This window comes from Dipodomys ordii, unplaced genomic scaffold (genome assembly GCF_000151885.1).
Source record: "Dipodomys ordii isolate 6190 unplaced genomic scaffold, Dord_2.0 Scaffold89, whole genome shotgun sequence".
Classification (NCBI taxonomy): Eukaryota; Metazoa; Chordata; class Mammalia; order Rodentia; family Heteromyidae; genus Dipodomys; species Dipodomys ordii.
In genome coordinates, this window is record NW_012267305.1 from 10,015,167 (window position 1) to 10,037,583 (window position 22,417).

The 22,417-nt window shown below is 36.4% G+C and overlaps 1 protein-coding gene across 5 annotated transcripts in view; it reads left to right on the forward strand.

Annotated features, from left to right (window-relative positions):
* Positions 1-14,030, forward strand: part of Fgf13 (fibroblast growth factor 13) — a 493,509-nt gene extending 479,479 nt beyond the window's left edge. For all 5 annotated transcript variants that reach the window (XM_013025947.1, XM_013025951.1, XM_013025949.1 and 2 more), the window contains 2 exons: positions 10,099-10,297; positions 12,612-14,030. In XM_013025947.1, coding sequence (XP_012881401.1) covers positions 10,099-10,297; positions 12,612-12,748 — 336 coding nt within the window. In that variant the 3' untranslated portion in view covers positions 12,749-14,030. The remainder of the gene's footprint in view (positions 1-10,098; positions 10,298-12,611) is intronic.
* The last annotated feature ends 8,387 nt before the right edge of the window (positions 14,031-22,417 follow it).

Here is a 22,417-nt window from a genome sequence, read left to right on the forward strand (position 1 = left end):
GTTTCTTTGAGGATTTGTTGTTGGGGGGTTTAATTTTTTGAGTTCCAAGTATATTTTAGATATGAGACCCTTGTCTGTTGTATGGCTAGTAAAGATCTTCTCCCAATCTACTGTGCTTGGGGTCTTGTTCAAAAGATCCTTTTCTAGTCTTTTAAAAGTCCTAGAACATTTTTGCTGTGTTTTCTCCTAGTAGATCCATTTAAGTCTTTTTTTTAACTAGTGTAAATTTTGTTATTTTCACTGTAGATGTCTTTTACCTATCTGATTACATTTTTTCCTAGGTATTTTCAGGTATGGCTATCAAAAATGAGATTGCTTCGTTGATTTCTTTGTTTACATCAGTGAATAGCAATGCTATTGCTTTCTGCATATTGATTTCAAATTTTATCCACACCTTTGCTACTTTCATTTATTAATTCTAGTGGGCTTTTGATAGAAATTGTATTTTATACATGTAAGATCTTATCTGTAAACAGTGAAAATTGGATTTCCTCTTTTCCAATTCTGATGTCCTTTATTTCTGTCTCTTGACTTTTTTGCTCTATGACTTCCAGGTTTCTGTTAAATACAATTGGTAAAAATGGACTTCCTTCCCTGGATACAGAACTTAGAAAACATGCAGCTTTTCCCCATTCTTCATGTTAGCTGTTGGCTTATTAGATACGACCTTCATTAGGTTTTATTGGTTCCTTCAATATCAAATTTGATCAGTGTTTTTTTTTATCATAGAGAGTTGCAGATGTTTATCCAATATATCTTTTGGATTGTTTAACGTCATCATATGATTTTTGTCTTCACTTTGTTGATGTTGTGCATCCTGTCTGTTGATTTGCATATGTTGGACTATTTTTGCATCCCTAGGATGCATTGTATTTGACTATGGTAAATAAGTCTTTTCATGTGATGCTGAATTCAATTGGCTAGTGTTTTGTTGAAGATTTCATATTTATGGTCATCAAAACTGGCCTCTAGTTGTTGAAATCAGGATAATGCTGGCCTCATAGAATGTATTTAGAAGAATTCCCTCCTCTTCAATGTTTTTTGAATGAAGAGGAGTTCACATTAAGTCTTTTTAAATATTTGGTAAGATTCATTAGTGATCTGTCAGGTTCTAGAGTTTATTTCATTGGAGACTTTTTATTACTGCTTCAATCTCATTATTTATTGTTGTTCTGCTCAGGTTTTCCATTTATTATTCAGTGTTGAAAAGGAATTTGTATTCAGGAATTTATCTCTTTCCTCCAGTTAATCAAACTTGTTGGAGTATACTTGTTCATAATAATTTTGTTTCTTTGGTATCAATTTTCACATCTCCCTTTTCTTTTTTGATTTTATTGTGTGTTTACTTTTTATTGTCCAGGTTAGGGTTTGAGTGCTTATATTGTAGAAGAACGAGCTTTTAATTTGTCTTTTATATTCTTAATGTGGATTTCATTTATTTCTGTTCTGATGTTTGCTATTCCTTTCTTTTTGTTAATTTGTTTTTGTTACTTCGTGAATACATTTGATGTAAATTTCAGTAATCCTCTGCTGCTGATTCTATTTGGGGCTAATCTCCTGGTCTAGAAGACCTAGATCATCACTCTTTCACAACTATCTACAAGTTACTTCCGTTTCATACTTTATTTGCTGACCAGGCTTGGGGATTAACAAGATTTTAAATCATATGATTTTTATATAGTGACCAAAATAAGCGTTTTTGCCTTCTACATGCAATGTATTTGTTTAGTTTCTTTTTTCTTGCTTATTTCAGTGTGGTTTTTAAATGTGACAGCCTGAACAACCCAATTCATGACACTGCTTTATAGAACACTCAGTACAGGGATCTAAACACTGAGACTCACATATAATCATATCTGGCTCCTAATTCTGTTTTCCTCAGGCCATTGGTCTGTTTTCAATCTATCCCTTCATATTGTACTCATTTTTGTTTATGAAGACCCAAGAAAAAACAATACCCTGTTGGCATATTTTGTGGGATTGGCAATAAAGTAAATTAAAGTGCCTATGAAATAACTTAGAATATAGAAATGGTACCAAGGCATTTCACTATAGCCATGTGAGAAAAAATTGTCTTATGTGCCTATTGTTAACCATAATTTACATTTCTTCTCAAATGCTTGCTCATTACCAAGTGGACTTTTGATTCATTCTGTGGTATGGTGTTTCCTGAGGCCCATTTTTACCACCTCACTGTTTATAATGCTGTGGCTTGAAGCACTGCAGCCATTTCAATGTCCTACAGACTGCAATGAAAAATGAAAGGAGTCAAACAGATTTCTGGGAACGAAACGTAGAGAACACTAAGGGAAGTGTAATTCATGTGCAGTCCCCACTTGGAGTAGAATTTATATTCCTCCATGTTAATAAAACACATACAGCTATATCTTTTCCTCATACATCGATTGCATTTTTTTAAACTTGAAAACAAAAGAGTATTTTGCTCTTGTTTCCTGGGCATGTATTTTGAAAAGTAATCCTATATTTCATTTGTATGGAGCTTTGCAATTTTAAGGTTTTTTTTTCATATACATTCTCTCTCTGGATCTTTGTGAAAGAACCTGATAAAGTCACCAGAACTAGACTTTTCGTTGATCTTTAAGTAGTTATACAAGGGAGATGTCATTTAACAAAGCATCATATGAACACAATACATCTTGATCAGTGTCTCCCCCTTCAACAAACTCATCCCCTACTTAGACCCACTCCTTCCCTTACATTTTTCAATTTTGTGGCATATATAATGAATTCTTGGCTTCATTCTGCCCCCTTCCCTCTCAATATCTATTCCTTGTTCCTTGCCCATCCCCCTCTCAAGTACCCATTTGTTGGTGCTTATTTTGTTCGGTTCTCAAATAGAACTAGACTTTCGTTTGCAGTCTTATATCTTAAATCTCTCAGGCCAAAAGAATTTAATTGCAATGTTTAACTATTTCAAGATCCAAGGGCCAGAAGTATACATGTGTGCCTAATTGACTATTTCCCACTTGCGAGGAAATTTCTGTGTTCTTACTTGTAGCTTAAACACATTTCTGTCTTTATTATTCTTTCCTTCCTACTTCACGTCCTCCCTTCCTCCTTCCCTCTTTTTATCTTTCTACCTTTGAACACCTCTCCTCTTTCCTTCCACTTTTTGAATTAAATTTATCTACGAACCCCTTTTCTCTTTTCCAGCACCTGTTCTTTTTACCCTAACAGGTAAGCTATATACATTGGTCTCCTTTCTTATAAGAGAACTGTGTTCATCTGGAAGATGGAGTGATACATTTAACCCTCTTGTGGACTGATTTAAAGGAACTTTTAAAGTCTCTCCATGTTGTTTCCTATTTTAGATCCATTTATTTCATCCCATCTGTATTGATCATGTATTGTAAGCCAGACCTTGTACCAGGTGCTGCCCTCAAGCATCTCATAGTCCAGTGATGTCTCAGTAAACAAGCCATCCTCTTTTTTTATCATGAAAAATGTATTTTCCTTCTAAAATGCAAAGCGTGAACATTGATTGCCTCTTCCCTAACCTCCCCCTTTCTATGCTTTGAACTCAGTAATAATGAAGTTTATTCACATGAATTATACCCAGGGAGAGAACATCAAAGACCTGAATATAAGAATTAATCCTGGATTTTGAAATCACTGATGGAGGGGCAGTCTAACTAGAGAATATGGGTTGTTATAGTTTCACTCCCACGGGCATAATTTATATTTTAAAATTACATTTATATTTTTTAAAGAGTTGAAAATGTGATTTCAATCTGCATATGATTTTCAATAGGTGAGGGAATAGTTGGCTCCCACAAGTCAGACCTGCTGAGATAACCTGCTCCCTTTAAATCTATAAAATTAATTATCATCAGAACATGGCTTAGAACAAGAAGAATAACCCTTGGTATTGGTGGTAATTGCTAAATTAGTTGGCTAAGACTGCTGAAAATGTGACTCAAAGAGAGAAGGGACAAGAGGAAATTAGAAGCTCTGAAGAAACAGTAGATAAATTGAAATATGTATATAGCACATGCTGAACAGAGAATATCTTGTTTCTAGGTCTCTTGTCAAAATTTCTTTCATAACATTCACTCATATCTACAAACTGGTTTTTGACTCGTGTTCTAAAAATATTTCATGTGCATAGAACAAAATATATTGGCAAGCAGTAATCTAAACCTGGGCATATTCTTTGTAAGTGGTATACACATATATGAAAGATGATACAAATGGGTAACACTGTCCTAGTCATGGTAATGCCAATTTAAGTATGGACAACTTCAGTGGACACTTCACTGCCCCATAACCCAAGGGAATAAGAGCAGCTCATTTTAATCTATTGCTTAGGAGTGAAATGTGTTAAATGGAAATATTTGTGGTCTACAGTCCAGTCATCACAACTCCTCAAACACTGCTGAGAGACCTAGACTCAAATGAAACATTGCCATCCTAGCAATGGTATCACAGTTACAAACAGAAGAACAGGAGAAATGGATGAAAACCTTTTATTATGGCTTATGTTTTCCAAATTAGTAAATTTTTGGTATATATTTTTATTGTAAAGATACTGTACTGAGGGGTTACAGTTAGATGAGTAAGGTAATGAGTACATTTCCTATAGAGCATTGTTACCTCCTCCTTTGTTTATCCCCTACCATCCCTTCCCTCTCCACCTCCCCAGCTCCCCTCTCCCTGCCAAGTTGTAAAATTCATTTTCAACATGGTGTCTTGTACATCTCATTGTTACAATGGGTCAACCTGTATCCTTATTTCAGCATTTTGTTATTTCCCTTCCCCTCCCCAAATCAAAAAAATGTATAAACAAGATGCAGGGAACTGGAATCAAATACAGTGAAAACAGGGGTTATACCATGGGGGAAGAACTTACAAAAGAAACAAAACAATCACACTGCACATTATAAATTCATTAAAAACAACCGCAAGAAAGATAAAACTTCCTGTGTCCCTATCTTTGGGTTCATTTTGCTTAGCATCATCTTATATGGTCTTATGTACATAGCTTTTGACCTTTTCTGCTTGTCCTAGAGATATACTAGTTATTGCAATAAGGGAAACCATGGTACCTGTGTTTCTTTAGGCCTGGCTTACTTCACTTAATATAATTTTTTCCAAGTCTTTCCATTTCCTAATGGGGCTGTATCATACTTTCTGATGGAGGCATAGAATTCCATTGTATATTAGTAATTTTAACTGTTGCAACGTGCTGCCTGCTCCTTAATCCTCTGCCACCTGGAGCAAAGCAATAACGGAGACAGGGCCATGGTACTGAGGTTTGGGGCACCAGGGGACCTATAGCCTTCCACCAGCAACAAATCCCAAGGTTCCATTAGCCAAGGTTTTTATTGGTTTTGTGCAAGAAAGCAAGGTACAAACTCGTGATAATATTTTGTATGCAAATAGTAGAAGACCTTCTTATTAGAGGGGAAGGAGAAGAAAACAGCAAACAGCTTAGAATTTGCATAAACCTAAGTCTATCTTTGGGCTCCCACCCAGTTTAGGGTGCAGTTAGCTGACACCAAGGATAGAAGTGTGAGTTCCCATTAAGCCAGGACTGATTGACCTTTCCAGGAAACTCTCAGCATTCTGAGAGTACATGACAAGAAGGCATTCCAAACTCCCAATCCTTTCAGGGTCTCACAGTTTGGATATTTGGGCTCTCACATTTAACCAGTAAGTACTTAGTAAGGTATGTGGTTGGGTATACATATGTGTTTAAGATAATAAGATGATTTACATGGGATACAGATGTATTTACATTCCCTTCTTTTGCTAATCGTTCCTGAGGTTATAGCTATTCATTCAGTGGCATGGCCTTTGCAGGGCATTCTTCAGAAAATTCACCATCATAGCATACACTTCTTATGAGCTCCTGGCTCCAATTCCATCAGGTCAAAAATACTGTCCATGCTTGGTCTTCTGTGGGGGAAGAGTGAGCCCTGTTCCTTCTGCAGATTATAACATAGAAGAGCAGATTATACTAGACTAAAGTCCTTTGTTCTGAGGTGAACTTGTTTCTGCTACACCTTGGATTGTGTAGTTGTTTGCAGATACATCAAATATAACTGATTTTCCTGTCTTCTTCATTGGCCTCTCAAAGTCGAGGTGAATATGTAATCTGCCCTAAGAGTGACAGCTGACCATTAGTATTTGTGAGTGTAAGAATTCCCTGATGCTTCACTATTGATGTATTAGAGTATCAACGTGCTTTCTTCTTTTCAATGATATTCCAACCTCCAAAAAATTATTTCTGTCTTAATAGTGAAAATAAATTGGCAAAAAGGAGTGTTAGATTCTACTCCTGGATCTATATGTTCTTTAAATGGGGAGTCCTTATTTCCTACTGAAAATGTAATCACTATTATATGCTGGAATGGATTCTGTAGCCACAATGTTCAATATTCAATGAGAAGATACCAACCTTGAGCCTTAAAGGGAGATGATTACACAGAAAAAAGATATTAGGGACAGATTGATTATTCCGTGAGTTAAAAAGACACTGTTTCTCAAAAAATATAGATAGGCAAGAGAGGTAAGCAACTTTGAAGAAAAATCATTCCATGGAAGACCAAATGATACAAGGCACCTTTTATTTTGTAATGCCAAGGAATAGCTTAGTGATTGTGTGCAGAATATGTTACATCTTTTAAACTCACTCACAAAATTTTATAGCAGATATTTACCTAGAGCTTAAACTAGTAGCATAGTGATTACTGTCTTCATTCATGCCAAGACCATTATGGCACCTTCTTTTAGGCACTAGTAAGTTTGAGCAAACATCTGCAAATCCATCAAAGTTGGATTATTCCTTAGCATATGTCTGCCTGCTCTCCTTCGAATAGGGTTTCCCCGGCTTGGGTCACATCCAAATCCTATGAGTCACTGATAAGAAAAGGACATGCAACTCTACCCCCCACCCCCTTTTGGTGGCCCATCCTGTATTGGGCAGCGTGCTCTCATTTGATAACATTTGGTAAAAATCAAGCCCCTTCTGCCGACTCATTCCAATACTGAATAGAATCAGTGTCACACACAGAGAACAGAACACTCCTTTCGTTGTTTCAACATTCTTTTTTTGGCCTCATTTCTCTCTCTCTCTACTGAGCTTTGAGTCCAGATTTAGTGTGGATGACTAAGAAATTGCCAGGATGTGACGGAGCCTTCAGTTCATTGAGTCCTTTTTTTGTCATTTTCCAATAGTTGTAACGATTGCCAAGTTTTCCTCGTAACATTGTAGGCGCTATGTTATTCTTAACAAATATTAAATCACCCTATGCTGAATCTGTCCATACAATGACAGCCTCCTACATAAGCTGATTTTATTCTGTGGTATTAAGGAAATTTCCTTCAGATTTTTTAACTGGTTCATAGTGTCTGTGTCTGAATTCCAATATCTGAATAGGAATCTCTGAAATTAGAATTCTACCATCAGCAATACAGTGATCCAGTAATTGAGTAGTCTGCCATGAGCTAGGCATTATGAGCTATCTTTTTTGAGAGGGAAAAGAGATTTGGAAATAAGTCAGACAAGTTCTTGGCCATCCAAAGCTAATCACAGGCCTTGCTAGTGATAGTTTCTAAGACCACATATATGGGTAGGACCAATTCTAGCAGTCTTAGGGAATGAGACAAAAAACAATGGAGAAGGAAGTAGCAGAATGACATTGTAACCAAATGAAATGAATGGCATCTGAGAAGGCACATAGGGTTTTGGCAATAGTGGAAGGTATTACAGTGATTGAATACTGGAGGATTTAATGCCACATCAAGTCATTTGTTGTTCTTACTGTAGTCTAGACAAGGTGAAATTATGAAAAGTTCCCGAGGAAGGTATTTTTGTTTGAGGAAGGCAAATCTTCCAGTAGACTTAAGTAGAATTAAGACATACTATCAACCAGTTATGAGGGCACAAAGAAGATTAGTAGCAATGACAATGGAGGGTGAAGATCCTGGATCCTGGGTTGGAAGCATTCAAAGGAAGGCAAAGGTCCTATGAAAATTTAAGGTGTCTGATGCAATGTATTGTTTATTTGTCAGCTTTTAGCATCACCCAAGTTCATAATGCATCATTACAACTGTGTATGAAATGAACAAATGAATGCTACTATTACAAAGATGCTAAATATGGCACTTTTGGGAGACCTACCCTTAAAATTCACATCATTTATTGATGAACCATATATTGTTTATGCAGCTCAACAATAGACCCACCTTGGTCTTGCCTATTTATTCACCAGATTTATTTTCTAATATTTCCTGACAGTTACAAAATGAATCTCTGTGCAGTTGTCCTTACCATTAGAAGAAACTTGAACACTATATATATATAGCCAAATTTGTTTGTAGGCATACTTATGTTGAGAACTCCTATAAAAACAGATTTTCATAGTCCGCAAATAGAGCTTCTTAACTTCCTACTGCAGGTAGTTGTTGTACTAGACTTGTATTTCTCCCCAAGCAAGTTAAATTTGTATGACTCCTAGGCAGATCTATCAAAGATACAGCTAGCCTGAAATAACCCCTTATAGATAATACAGCCTATGTACTTTTAGAGAACAAATGGAGAACTCAGTCAACGTACTACCTGGAACACTTTATGGATTCCAAGAAGAGGGGAAATAAAATTATTTGAGTGCGTAACTTTTAGAGAAAAATTGAGGAATATGTCTCTATTTGCTGAAGTGACTTTGAACATTCAGAATATTTGGCCCAGCTGGTATATACAGCTTAGAATGATAGCCAATATGAAAATGAAGAAACTGCTTTTTAAAAGAATAGTGGCCAAAGTAACATGTGATTTAAGGTTTCAAATGATTTGATGATTCTATCAATAGCTGATAAAAGCACAGTAAAATTAGCAAAAATCTAGTAGTACAATGGATTATTACTATTGAATGTAGTCCAGTTACTATTTTCCTCGTTCTCTTTCAATCTAAATGGACACATTGGTATTCTATGGATTAGTTATAATTTAAAATCTGCTGTTCATTCCACTTGGCTTATAAGTGGCCGTTTTAGTCGTTGCTTATCGCATGCATATGTGCATACCACACAGAAGCTAAAATGAATGTGGTAAGGATTTCCTTAAAACATTCTGTCATGTTTGGAGCCCTTCATTTGAATTGGCTCAGTCCTAAGGAAACATGACAGAAAATCACATTCCAGGGTTCAAAGTCCCTGGGGCTGCTGTCTCTTGTCCGGTTGTAGAATTACTGTAAATTCCTTCCTTTCATATTGATTTGCTTGTAAATATGACTGTAAGGTAAGGATAGAGTGAGGGGGCACTTTTTTCTTTTCCTTGGAAAGTCAAGGTCTAATGATCTAAAAAAAAAATCAATTTAGTTTACCTGAAAGTAAAAGACAGTTTTTATTTGAAGCATCCTTTTAGAAGTAAAAACAATAACACTAGATTTAGCCTCAGGCATCTGACAACCATAATGTATAATAAATAATTAGGGAATCTAAGCCGGGCGCTGGTGGCTCACGCCTGTAATCCTAGCTACTCAGGAGGCTGAGATCTGAGGATCGCGGTTCAAAGCCAGCGCGGGCAGAAGAGACTGTGAGACTCCAGAAAACCGGAAGTGGCACTGTAGCTCAAGTGGTAGAGTGCTCACCTTGAGCTGAAGAGCTGAGGGACAGCACCCAGGCCCAGAGTTCAAGCCCCACGACCAACCAAAAAAAAAATTAAGGAATCTATGAAAACTAAGTACAAAGATTGATTGTTTGTTTTCTCTGAATAAAGTGAATAAAGTCTGAAGCGAATAAAGTTCCATATAACCTCTTGTGCTTGTCTTTTCAGTCCTTGGTTCATGTATTTTTTCCAGCATATTATACTGATGTGTTTAGTTCCAATCTTCCCTTTACTTACCACAAAGAGAGACAATCATTGATCAGTAGAACTATTTCCTAAAGCATTATATGAAGTGTTATATACTCTGGTAGGTTCCAGTAATACTTGTTATACTACTAAAACAGGGCACTGTAGTTTATATACATACACACTTCAACAAAATATGTCCTATAATCCTTAAAAGCATTTGTTCTACATGAAATTTATTATGATAAGCATCAAGGGTTGTTTGTTTGTTTCTGTTGCAGGAGCATTTCACACCTGAGTGCAAATTCAAAGAATCAGTGTTTGAAAATTATTACGTGACATATTCATCCATGATATACCGTCAGCAGCAGTCAGGCCGAGGGTGGTACCTGGGTCTGAACAAAGAAGGAGAGATTATGAAAGGCAACCACGTGAAGAAAAACAAACCTGCAGCCCATTTTCTGCCCAAACCACTGAAAGGTAAATTTGATTCTGTAGGGATTATGGTTACGGTATCAAATGTAGTCATTTAAATTAAGTTTTTTTTATTGTGAAAATACCATACAGAGGGGTTACAATTACATGGCAAGATAATGAGTACATTTCTTTTTTTTTGTTGTAAAAATACTGTACAGAAGGGTTACAATTACATGGGCAAGGTAATGAGTACATTTCTTATCAAGCCTTGTAGCCTCCTCCTTTGTTTCCCCTTCCCATCCCTTCCCATTCTCCTCTCGCCCCCCCCAAAACTCCCCCCCACCAAAGTTGTAAAGTTCATTTTCGACATAACGACTTGTACGTCTCATTGTTGCAATGGGTCCACCTGCATCCCTATTTAAACAATTTGTTTTTTTCCTTCCCCTCCACAAATGATACCGACCACATGGTTATCTCAATAGATGCAGAAAAGCATTTGACAAGATCCAACACCCCTTTATGATGAAGGTTCTGGAAAAATTAGGAATTCAGGGAACATTCTTCAATACAATAAACCTACAGCCAGCATTATACTTAATGGTGAAAAACTAAAGCCATTTCCTCTTAACTCAGGAATGACACAAGGATGTCCACTCTCTCTACTTCTCTTCAATCTAGTATTAGAATGCCTAGCTACAGCAATAAGACAAGATGCAAACATAAAGGGGATCCAAATAGGGAAAGAAGAAGTAAAACTCTCCCTCTTTGCAGATGACATGATCCTGTATTTAAAGACTCCCACAGACTCCACTCCCGAATTACTCAACTGATTCAAAACTTTGGCAAAGTAGCAGGGTATAAAATTAACCCTCAAAAATCAATGGCTTTTCTGTATGCCAACAATGAGAAAAATTAAGTTTTTACTCTACTGTTGAAAGTGGAACTAAGTTCTATATTAAGGTACTTGGAATTGTACAAACATTTTAGAGCCTTCAAAATCATGAAGGCAATAATGTTAAAAAAATCATGAAGACATCATGGCATTGACAATAGCATCGTCATTATGATTTTGTTTTTTTTCCAGTGGAATATCCAGTGGAATAGTGTTACCTTGTTTAAATGCAAGCACCCAACATTCCAACTCAGGATAGCTGGTAGTTGTGAGAAACACAGATGTTAAAATACGTGTGTACCTAACTTATTGGAAGAAGGTCTTTTCAACCCTTTCTAAGGACCCAGCAATATAGTCTCAAGAATTCATAGGTATTTTGTTTCCCAGTTATTGTTAATAGGTTAAAATAAGTTAGAAAGGTGAAAAATAAGAATAGTCTATAGATGACAATGATTTTAGAAGTATTGGCATGGTAGAGAAAGGACAGAAAACACAGACAGTAAAACCTCAGATTACCTAGCCTGCGTTTAATGTAGGGAAAGACACAGCACATAATAATGAGTTTTCCAGCTTCTTTTCTTGCTCTACACTACCAAGGTTCAAATCTGAGCTTTCTGTTTCATTGAATGGTATTGAAATAGTTATATATCCACTGTGCCTCAAATTTTTCTATAAAATATGAATAAGTACTTTTTATACAGTAGCATTTTTATATGGGTTAATTGACATAGTACATGTAGAGAATTGAGAGTAGTATGTAATATAAGTGTTTCACAAGCATAAGCTAGTATTATTATTTATAGCCCAACAATAATAATTATTACCATTAGTGGTATGAAAAATTATAATAAAACAGCCTTTTATAGAATTTCATTTTAAACTACGATAGAAACCAGTGTTTTCAAAATGGTTTAATTTAATATTGGGTTTACACAGTATATAGTAGATCACTTAAACCTCTAAGAATTTTATTAAGTGCATTTTCATTAAACTTCCCACATATAATTATAAGTGATAGAAGTTAGGCATTCAAAATACACACTACCACCCAGACTATGTTTTCCTTAATCTGATCTCATCCATTCTTTAGCAAATACATGAAAACAGCATTTTGCATGCTTGGTTTATTGCATAAAAGCCTAGTTAACTAGAAGAACATTTAGGATCAGTCCATTAATAATGATTTCCTTTTATTCTTATATTCTTTGTTGATTTTTATTAACAAATGAAAATTATATATGTAGATATGTGCATATATGTATATGTTTGTATGTATATATACACATATATATGTCACTTACAAGATATTTGGAAATAAGTTCGTACTGTTGAGTGACCAATTTAGCACATTATTATACACATTGCCTCCTATACCTACTAATTTTGTTGTGAGCATGTTTCAAACCAAGTTATCCACTTTCAAAAATAGCATATACAGATATGTCCATTTGAAGGCCTTTTACACCCTCCTAATATGTTTTTCAGTGGCCATGTACAAGGAACCGTCACTGCACGATCTCACGGAGTTCTCCCGATCCGGAAGTGGGACCCCGACCAAGAGCAGAAGTGTCTCCGGCGTACTGAATGGAGGCAAATCCATGAGCCACAACGAATCAACGTAGCCAGTGAGGGCAAAACAAGGGCTCTGTAACAGAACCTTACCTCCAGGTGCTGTTGAATTCTTCTAGCAGTCCTTCACCCAAAAAGTTCAAATTTGTCAGTGACGTTTACCAAACAAACAGGCAGAGTTCACTATTCTATCTGCCTTTAGACCTTGTTATCATCCAGACTAAAGCCCCATAAATTTAGAGTGAGCTTGTGCAAAAGAATGCCATGCATTATCAATGAACTAAATATGGGAGAAGGACTGCCAAATTTTCTCATCATCTCATCTATATGTTGGGGATGACAAACCAAACCAAAACAAAACAAAAAATTTCACAGCACTAATGCTGATCAAAATCTGTTCTCCAACCAAGAAAATCTAAAAGACCACAGTCATTCTTAAAACAAAAACAGAAACAAAGCAAAACAAAATTCTCTGCTTAAATGTTTGTAGAGGCAAACAAAATTATGTGAGCTGTGTTTCTTGGCTTCATGTTTTCTATTTCTGCTTGATTCAGTGTACTCTTTACTTTCATATAGCTCAACTTTCCAGTTTCTGAAGTTCAATGGTTCTATTGACTCTATGTCACTTAATCCAAATCATCCAAATTCAGGGTTGAATCTGAATTGGCATCTCAGGCCCAAGGTAATAGGGTTCTTGTGATTTAACCTTTTTTTTGTTTTGTTTTAGATTTGTAGTATTCTGGTCAAGTTCTGTGCTGTACTTTGTGCGTAGAAATTGAGTTTTATAGTCAACCCCAGTCAGTAAAGATAACTTAAAAAGAAAAGATCCTCCTCAAGTGTAGAATTCTCTTAATTCCATTTGTGTATCATGTTAAACTACTGTTGTGGCTTCTTGTGTAAAGGCAGGAACTGTGGAACTGTGATGTCTTCTGTGTTGTTAAAATAAGAAATGTCTCATGTGTATACCTATGAGTCCCTCTTGTCATTGTATTTGGCACGTGATTATTGTGTACAAGGAAATACTAAGACTGGTAACCCCTAAACAACATATATTATACTTGCTATTGGAAAGTGTTTAAGACTTAGCTAGGTTTCCATTTAGATCTTCATATCTGTTGCATGGAAGAAAGTTGGAATCTTGGCATAGAGTTGCATGATATGTAAGATTTTGTGCATTAATAATTGTTAAAATCTGTGTCCCAAAAGTGGACATAGCATGTACAGGCAGTTTTCTGTCCTGTGCACAAAAAGTTTAAAAAAAGTTGTTTAATATTTGTTGTTGTATACCCAAATACGCACCGAATAAACTCTTTATATTCATTCAAAGAAAAAAAATTCTCGAGCATGTATTTATTGAGTACATATTATCAAATATATCAGAAATCGGGGTTACATGCTGGATTTTTGTAGATAATGTCACTGCTTTCAAATAACCTACACTCTAGACATTCATGTTAACATAAGCATGCTATAAAGTGTTGTTAGACTTACAACACTGGGTTGGTACTGAGGAATTCTCATTGCTGTCCAGGGACTAAATTATTTGACAGAAATCTAGGCTGTACTGTTTTGAATGCTGTTCCACACACTGTATGATATTCTTTCTTCCATCAACCATTTTTGTCCTTTGTGAGAGAAAATACATGATTAATTTTCTGAACTCCTTTTCATCTCTAAGAGCTAAAGGAAAATGTATAGATTGGCCTTGATGTTTTTCCTGTACATCCCCAAAGTTGCCATTGGCTGATGATGCATACTTTGGAAGACTGGTGAAACATACAAACCATAATCAGTGCTCTACAGGGTATATGTTAAATAGTTACTGTGGCCTAAGCAACATGCTTTAGCGGAGATAAGAGGCTGCCTAGTCCCAAGATGTTTGGACCAGATTCATTACGAGACCTTTACCCAGCCCTACCCAGTTACCATGTGATTTCATCTGAAGCCATCCTCATCTTACTGCAGCTGTAAAGCACATCTACATGAGGTTAGGCTACCTGTATAGCTTGGACCTCAGGAATCTTTGTAACAACCAATAGACTCACTAAACACCTCTCTCCCTATTAAGTCTAATTTCTAGCAGTAGAGAGATGTCACTGCAAGAAATTTCACGTTTGGTTACCAACTAGTTTCTTTGCTAATACATGAAGTATATGTTCTGGGGAAACCTAATCAACATTGTGATGGCTCAGTCAACATTGACATAAATCAGAAAATTGACATAAATACCCAGGAAGAGTCCTTTGTGTGTTCTATTTTGACTGTCCTCTAGTTATTTTAAACAGAAGGGGATGATCTAAATAAAACAGTAAATAAATACTTCTCATATCTCATTTTTTATACATCTTCATTGTTGTGCACAAATGTCCTTGATAGCATTTTCCAGATACAGAATATTAGACCTACCACATACTGGATGAAATTTTCAAAGAAGATTCTATTTTCAAATAATTTTGGAAAACACTTCAAAGGATTAATGCTCAGACTTTTGCTCCTTCCTACCCCTCACCTCCACCACCTTCCTCCAACCCAAGTTTCTGACTGAGTAGACCTGAGGTGTGGGTCTACTCAAGACTGGGTGTTTCTAACAAGTTCCTGAGTGAGCCTGAGATTGCCAGTCCTAAAGCAACACAAAGCGTTCTTGAATTTTTGTGCTCAGGAACCCCTGCTTCAGTGTTCTGAGAAATTGGGACTACAGGCATGTACCACCATGTCTGCTTTCTATGAGATCATTTTTTAAGAAATATTCACTTTAGAATTCTAAACTAACCAGATCGCAATCCAATATTTTTTTTTAGTTTTGATTTCCTAATCTTTCATCAAGACACTACACACACACGTGAGCATAGGCACACAGACATATGCTTCCAAAAGGACTCACAGATGCTTTATTCTTTTCCTCTAGGAGATTGCCCATGCTCAATAAGGAGACTATAACAGCTACATTCTTAATCCAGGCCTTTCTGGCTTTGGAAGCTGTCCTATCAATTGTGACACTTGAGCACAGTAATAAATATTACCCAGGTTGGCCCCACATGTTGACATGTCTGCACATGTTTTATATTCTCAGTAATTGCATATACTCTCAGAATAATTTGGTTTCAGTGTTATGTAAAGTTAACAGTGGGAGTAAAAGAAATGTATGGGGCAATGATTAACAACTCAGCTTCTCTGAAGCAATTGCTCAGCTTGTTGCATTATGGATATTCATTACCTTATAAACTGTCAATGTTACACTGCATGGTACCTGAAGCCTGGATAAAGCATTCACACAAAGATAAATGGGTTCAAGCTGAGTAAATGCTGGAGAAAAAGGTATTCTGGGGTTCAGCAAAAGGGAAATTTGATTTCCTTACTGGGATTAATAAAGGGAAATTCCAATTGGAAGTAACCATTCCATCTTAAATTCACCATTTATGAAAATCAATCATACTTATACCTTGTACAAACTGACTGTTTACAATCCAAGTGTTCTTCTCTTTAAAAAATTTCAGTAACAAAATGAACTAGTTCTCAAACTTAGACTACAATAATCCTTCCTTTAATATAAAACAGCTGAACAGAGCAGCTTGGACTATGAGTTTCATGAATCTTAAGAATATTTCAAAAGACATGACTATTACATTCACAAGATATTGTGTTCCAGAAAGTGTACACGTGTGTTTGTGTGTGTGTGTGTGCTCGTGTGTGTGCGTGCACATGAGTGTTATGAGGCAGAGTACTAAATAAATCCCATTACTTCCTAATTGCAGGTAGATTTTGTTAAATACACCTTCAAACTTACTTAGGATCACATTCACTAAGTATAATACCTTGTGGCTAAAACTGAACTAGATACCAAATGTTCAGTCTATAGTCATCAGATATATAAAGATAAAACTTAGAATATGATTAATGCTATAAAACACTGGGTTTCCTTTCAATGCATAAAGATGGGATACTTATCCAATGACTGAACAAAGGAAGAAAGACTTTGTATACTGCTGATTTTATTATTAACCTGAAATCCATTTATAAGTTAAAATGATAATTGAGATTCTAGGAATAAGCATTAAGTTTAATTTTTTATTGTGAAAATACTGTACAGAGGGGTTACAATTACATGGGCAAGATAATGAGTACATTTCCTATCAAGCATTGTAGCCTCCTCCTTTGTTTCCCCTTCCCATCCTCCCCCCCTCCCCCACCCCATCCTATCCGCGCCCCGCCCCCCGCACGAAAGTTGTAAAGTTGTAAAGTTCGTTTTCGACATAATGACTTGTACATCTCATTGTTGCAATGGGTCCACCTGTATCCCTATTTAAATGACTTTTTTTTTCCATTTCCCCTCCACAAATTATACCGACAACAAATACAGTGAAAGCTACCAGCACGACTGTTTATTGCAGCATTATTTACTATAAGTAAGATCTGGAACCAATCCAGATGCCCCTCAGTAGATGAATAGATCAAGAAAATGTGGTATATATACACAATGGAATTCTATGCCTCCATCAGAAAGAATGACATTGCCCCATTTGTTAGGAAATGGAAAGGCTTGGAAAAAATTATATTAAGTGAACTAAGCCAGGCCCAAAGAAACGTAGGTCCCATGGTTTCCCTTATTTGCAATATCTAGTATATGTCTGAGTCAAACAGAAAAGGTCAGATAAGGTGATGTTAGGGAAATGAACCCTAAGATACGTATTCAAATGTTTTTTTTTCTTTCATGCGATTGTTTCTAACTATTTATAAGATTATTTCTTTGTTGCTTTGCTTTGTATGTCCCTCCCTCACAGTAAGTTTAATTTTTTAGTCCTGTATATAGCAAAAACTGACATGGCAATTAAACTAGTATAGTATAAAATAGCTACTTAAGGATCTCCAGAACAATATTCCACAACATCACTTCCGGCTTTTTTTTTCTTTTTGCTTATGTGGTGCTGAGGAATTGAACCCAGGGCCTCAGGCATGCAAGGCAAGCGCTCTACCACTGAGCCACCTTCCCAGCCCCATCTCCAGAACAATATTAACAATAGCTACAATGTAGAATAAATAGATGCTTATTAATGGATGAAGAAAATGTGATTTTATGTATCTACATCTATATCTATCTATCTGAATACATTTCAGCCCCAGAAAAGAATGATGTGCTGTCATTTGTGACCACATGAATGGAACTGGAGGATATTATGTTACCTGAAACAATTCAGGCATTCATGTATGAAAGTTTGAAACATTGTTCTCTAAAGAACCACTTCTCAGGGCTGGGAAGGTGACTCAGTGGTAGAACACTTGCCTTGCATGCATGAGGCCCTGGGTTCGATTCCTCAGCACCACATTAGCAAAAAGAAAAAAAGACGGAAGTGGCATTGTGGCTCAAGTGGTAGAGCGCTAGCCTTGAGCTGAAGAGCTGAGGGACAGCGCCCAGGTCCAGAGTTTCCGTCCCATGACCAACCCCCCCCCAAAAAAAAGAAAAAAAAGGAACCACTTCTCATCAAGTCCTATTGGTTCATGCTTATAGGCCTTGTTACTCAAGAGGTAGTTATCAGAGGGGTTGTGGTTTGAGGCCAACCCAGGCAAAAATTGGTGAGATCCCCTCCTCCATATCAACCAATAAATGCTGGGTAAGATGGTGTGTGACTGCTATTCTAGCTATAGCTACATAGAAAACACAGCAGTAAAGGGCAACCAAGACATGAACATGAGATCCTATTTTAAAAATAACTAAAGGAAAAAGTACTGGGGTATTGTTAAAATGTAAAAAAAAAACATTACTACCAGGTGCTAATGGCTCCTGGCTGATCTGAAAATCATGGTTGGAAATCAGGCCGGGCAGGAAAGTATGAGATTCTTAACTGCAATGAACCACCAAAAAGCCAAGTGGATCTGTGGCTCAGGTGATAGTTCACTAGTTTTGAGGAACAACAGCAACAACAACAACAACAAAAACACCTCAGGGACAGCTCCTAGGCCCCAACTTTAATCCCAAGGGCTGTCATAAAAATTATTGTCAAAGTAAAAAATTAAAAATTAATGGTACTCGCCGGACACCAATGGCTCACGCCTGTAATCTTAGCTACTCAGGAAGCTGAAATCTGAGGATTGTGGTTCAAAGCCAGCCCAGGCTGGAAAATCCGTGAGACTCTTATCTCCAATAAACCACTAGAAAGCCGGAAGTGGCGCTGTGGCTCAAGCGGTTGAGCACTCGTCTTGAGCTGAAGAGCGCAGGGAGAGCACGCAGGCCCAGTGTTCAAGCCCCACAACTGACCAAAAAAAATTATTGGTATATATTAATTTCACAATGTCAAAAAATCACTTGTCTCAATAGATACACACAATTACTTGGTCTGGGCCTGGGCACTGTCCCTGAGCTCTTGAGCTAAGGCTAGCACTCTACCATTTGAGCCACAGCGCCACTTCCGGCTTTTTCTGCTTATGTGGTGCTGAGGAATCGAATCCAGGGCCTCAAGCATGCAAGGCAAGCACTCTATCACTGAGCCACCTTCCCAGCCCAATAACCAAGATTTTTATGATAAAGTAATTGCTAAAATTTACTTATACTGAGGAATTTAAACTTGATAAAGGGCATCAGACAAAACCTAAAAGTCACAATTATAGGTAGAAGACTGAATGCTACCCCTTTAACATCAAGAATAAGACTAAATACAGATATCTTCATTCCCAAAAATTTACTATACTTTTAGCTAGTACAGTTTGATAAGAAAAGGAAAGGAATCTGGAATAGAAAGGAATAAGTAAAACTATTTCTATTTCAGATAACATGAGTTGTATAGAGAAAAATTACAAGAAATTTACAAAAATCACTAATATATGAGCTTAGTAGTGTTACAAGTTATATCATCAATATACAAAAATAAATAATATGGCTGAGAACATAGCTCAGTTGTAATGTGGCAAGGTCTTGGGTTCAATTACTATCACATAAAAAAATCTTATTTCTATAACCTGTCAAATAATCCAACATGAAATCAAGAAAACAAATTATTTTAAAATAACATCAAAATAAATACTTAGAAATAAATTGAAGAAGTGCAAGAGTTACACATGAGAAACTATAAATCACTGTCTAATGAAAAATAGATAATGAATAAGAAAACAACTGCATACTTCTGCATTGGAAGACTTCACATTGTTAAAATGGCTGTGTAAGCTGTTTCCCTCAGGATTTTCAGAGAAAAGGGAACAAATGGGGTATGAGATCAGACAAAGGAAGTACTTATGAGGACATCTATTTATTTTAAGGAGTGGATTTGGAGGCCAATAAGTCCAAAATCTTTAAGACAGGTTACTAGGCTGGAAACTCAAGGAGAAAGTGATTCCAAGTTCTTGAAACAGAATCCTTTCCCAGGATACTCTCAGGGCCTATCCACTCATTACACAAGACACACTCTTACCACTCTTATTGTCAAAGGTAACCTCTGCAAGTCAACTAATTATTCATGTTAACTATATCAACAAAGTACCTTTGTGCCAGCACTAACATTAGTGCTTGATTAGATGGAGTATTAACAAAACTGTCACATAATGTTAGCAATCATAGTTCCCACTAAAAATCCTAACTGCTTTTTTAAATTCAAATGTAAGAGTTTAGGCTGAAATTTATAAGGAAATGTGAGTAAAATAGCCAAACATAAACAAAGCTACAGCAGTCAAGACAGCATGACACACCTGTAAGAATCAGTATAGATCCATGTAACACAGGAGTACAAAATAAACCCTTACATTACACATCAGTTCATGTTTGTTAATGATGCTAAAACAATGTGTTAGAGGATTTTATAATAGAGGATTTTTAAACAGGGTATCTAGACTCAAGACAATGAAGTGGTGCCACTTGCAAATACCTTACCAAAAAATCACCTCAAAATAGACATAAGCTTATTTAGGGTTACATTTAAATCTGCAAGCCCTGGAACTTTAAAATAATCAAAAGAATATATAGAAATAAATCTTTAAAGCCCTAGTTTAAGAAAATACTCTTTCAGTAGGACATTGGAAACATAAGAGATAAATGAAGGAATAAATAAAGTGTTTCATCAGATTAAGATTGTGGAATAGCAAATCCTGAGTATAACTACTTAAAGATAATTAAAATATTACCAAAAAGGGGGGAAGAAGTAAGAACTATTTGCTTCAAAATTCATATAAAGAAATTGAAAATGAACTCTACTAATGGGAAAAAAGAGTTACCAATAGTACACATAATAAAGGATTCAAATCCAAAATGTATAAAACATTTCTTACAATTCAACAATTTCAAAAACAGTAATCCAGTTTAGCTAGGCACTGGTGGTTTATGAGAAGGTAAGATGATGATCACAGTTTAAAGCCTAGCCATGCAGAAAAAAATTCATAAAATTCCATCTCAAGCCATAGTTGGATGCAGTGACATGTGACAAACAGCATAGGAGGCTGAGATTGGGGTGGATCATGTGGCCAGGCCAGTCTATAAAGCAAAACCCCACAAGAGTCTACCTCCATAGAGGGAACCTGAACACATGGGCATACACCTGTGGCAGGAAGCCTAACGTAGACAGATCATACCTCATGTATGCAAGAAATACGAGACCCTAAACTAAAAAAAAAAAATTCCATGAAAAACAGTGCTGAAGGGGTGGGTCTGCCAACCTGGCAAGTGCTGGGCCCTGAGTTCAAATTCCAATGCCATTCAAAAAGAAAACTTTAGCAATCTACTGAAATGGACTAAAATGAATTGAAATCACATTTCTCTAAGGACGACAAAAATATAGACAATAAGCACTTGAAAGGGATACTGACCAGTTTCTTATTCCCCTTCCCTTCTCTAATTCAGTTATATATATACAATACCCAGGATACCTCCAAATTTTTAACTAAAAAGATTAAATGTGACAGGTTAGAGAAAAGCTCAGAATACAGTAAGTGAGACATCTTAGCTACTGTATATAGTATGACTAGGGATCAAATAAGATTATATATGCTTAATATTATTGCTGTTGTTCCTATTATTGGATCAAGCCTCTGGTAATCTGACAGCAGTATATTATACAACAACAAACTATGTCATGATGGGGGAAGAATACTATTAGTATTAGTATTAGACATGTAATGTGTTGCCTGTATAAAAACGTCTATTATGGACAAAGACATAAACTTAAAAATACACAAATTATCAAATTAAAAATAACCACTGTGGGTATTGTGCAAAGTTTTGCATCTATACCACTTAATCACATATCTGTCTAAAGTTCATTAGAGTATGAAACCCTACTTTTACAAGAATATGGTATTTCCAAGAAATATCTTGTCACAATTCTTTTTCTCCTCTACTCATTGCTTTATGAGGTTAACACTACAGACACTGGAGAGTTTCCTGCTCTTCAGTTTTGGATGAAAACTATATTGCAATCAAGTTTTATAATATTAGGAAAAAGATAAATACAAATCCCTCACCTCCCAGGGAGTCAGCTTCTTAAGGGGAAGAGATCTGAGCGTTGTGATTTGAATCCATCCTAGGCATGAAAGTCAAGGATCCATTTCCAATTAATCAACAAAATTAAGCCCCAGAGACATAACTAAAGAGTTAGCACCAGCTATGGTGTGAAAACAGCAAGATTGCAAGGCTCTGAGGTCAAGCCCTGGTATCAGTATGGGAGGAAGGAAGAAAGGGAGGGAGGGGGGAGGGAGGGAGGAAGGGAGGAAAAAAGGTAGGGAGGGAGGGAGGGAGGGAAGGAGGGAGG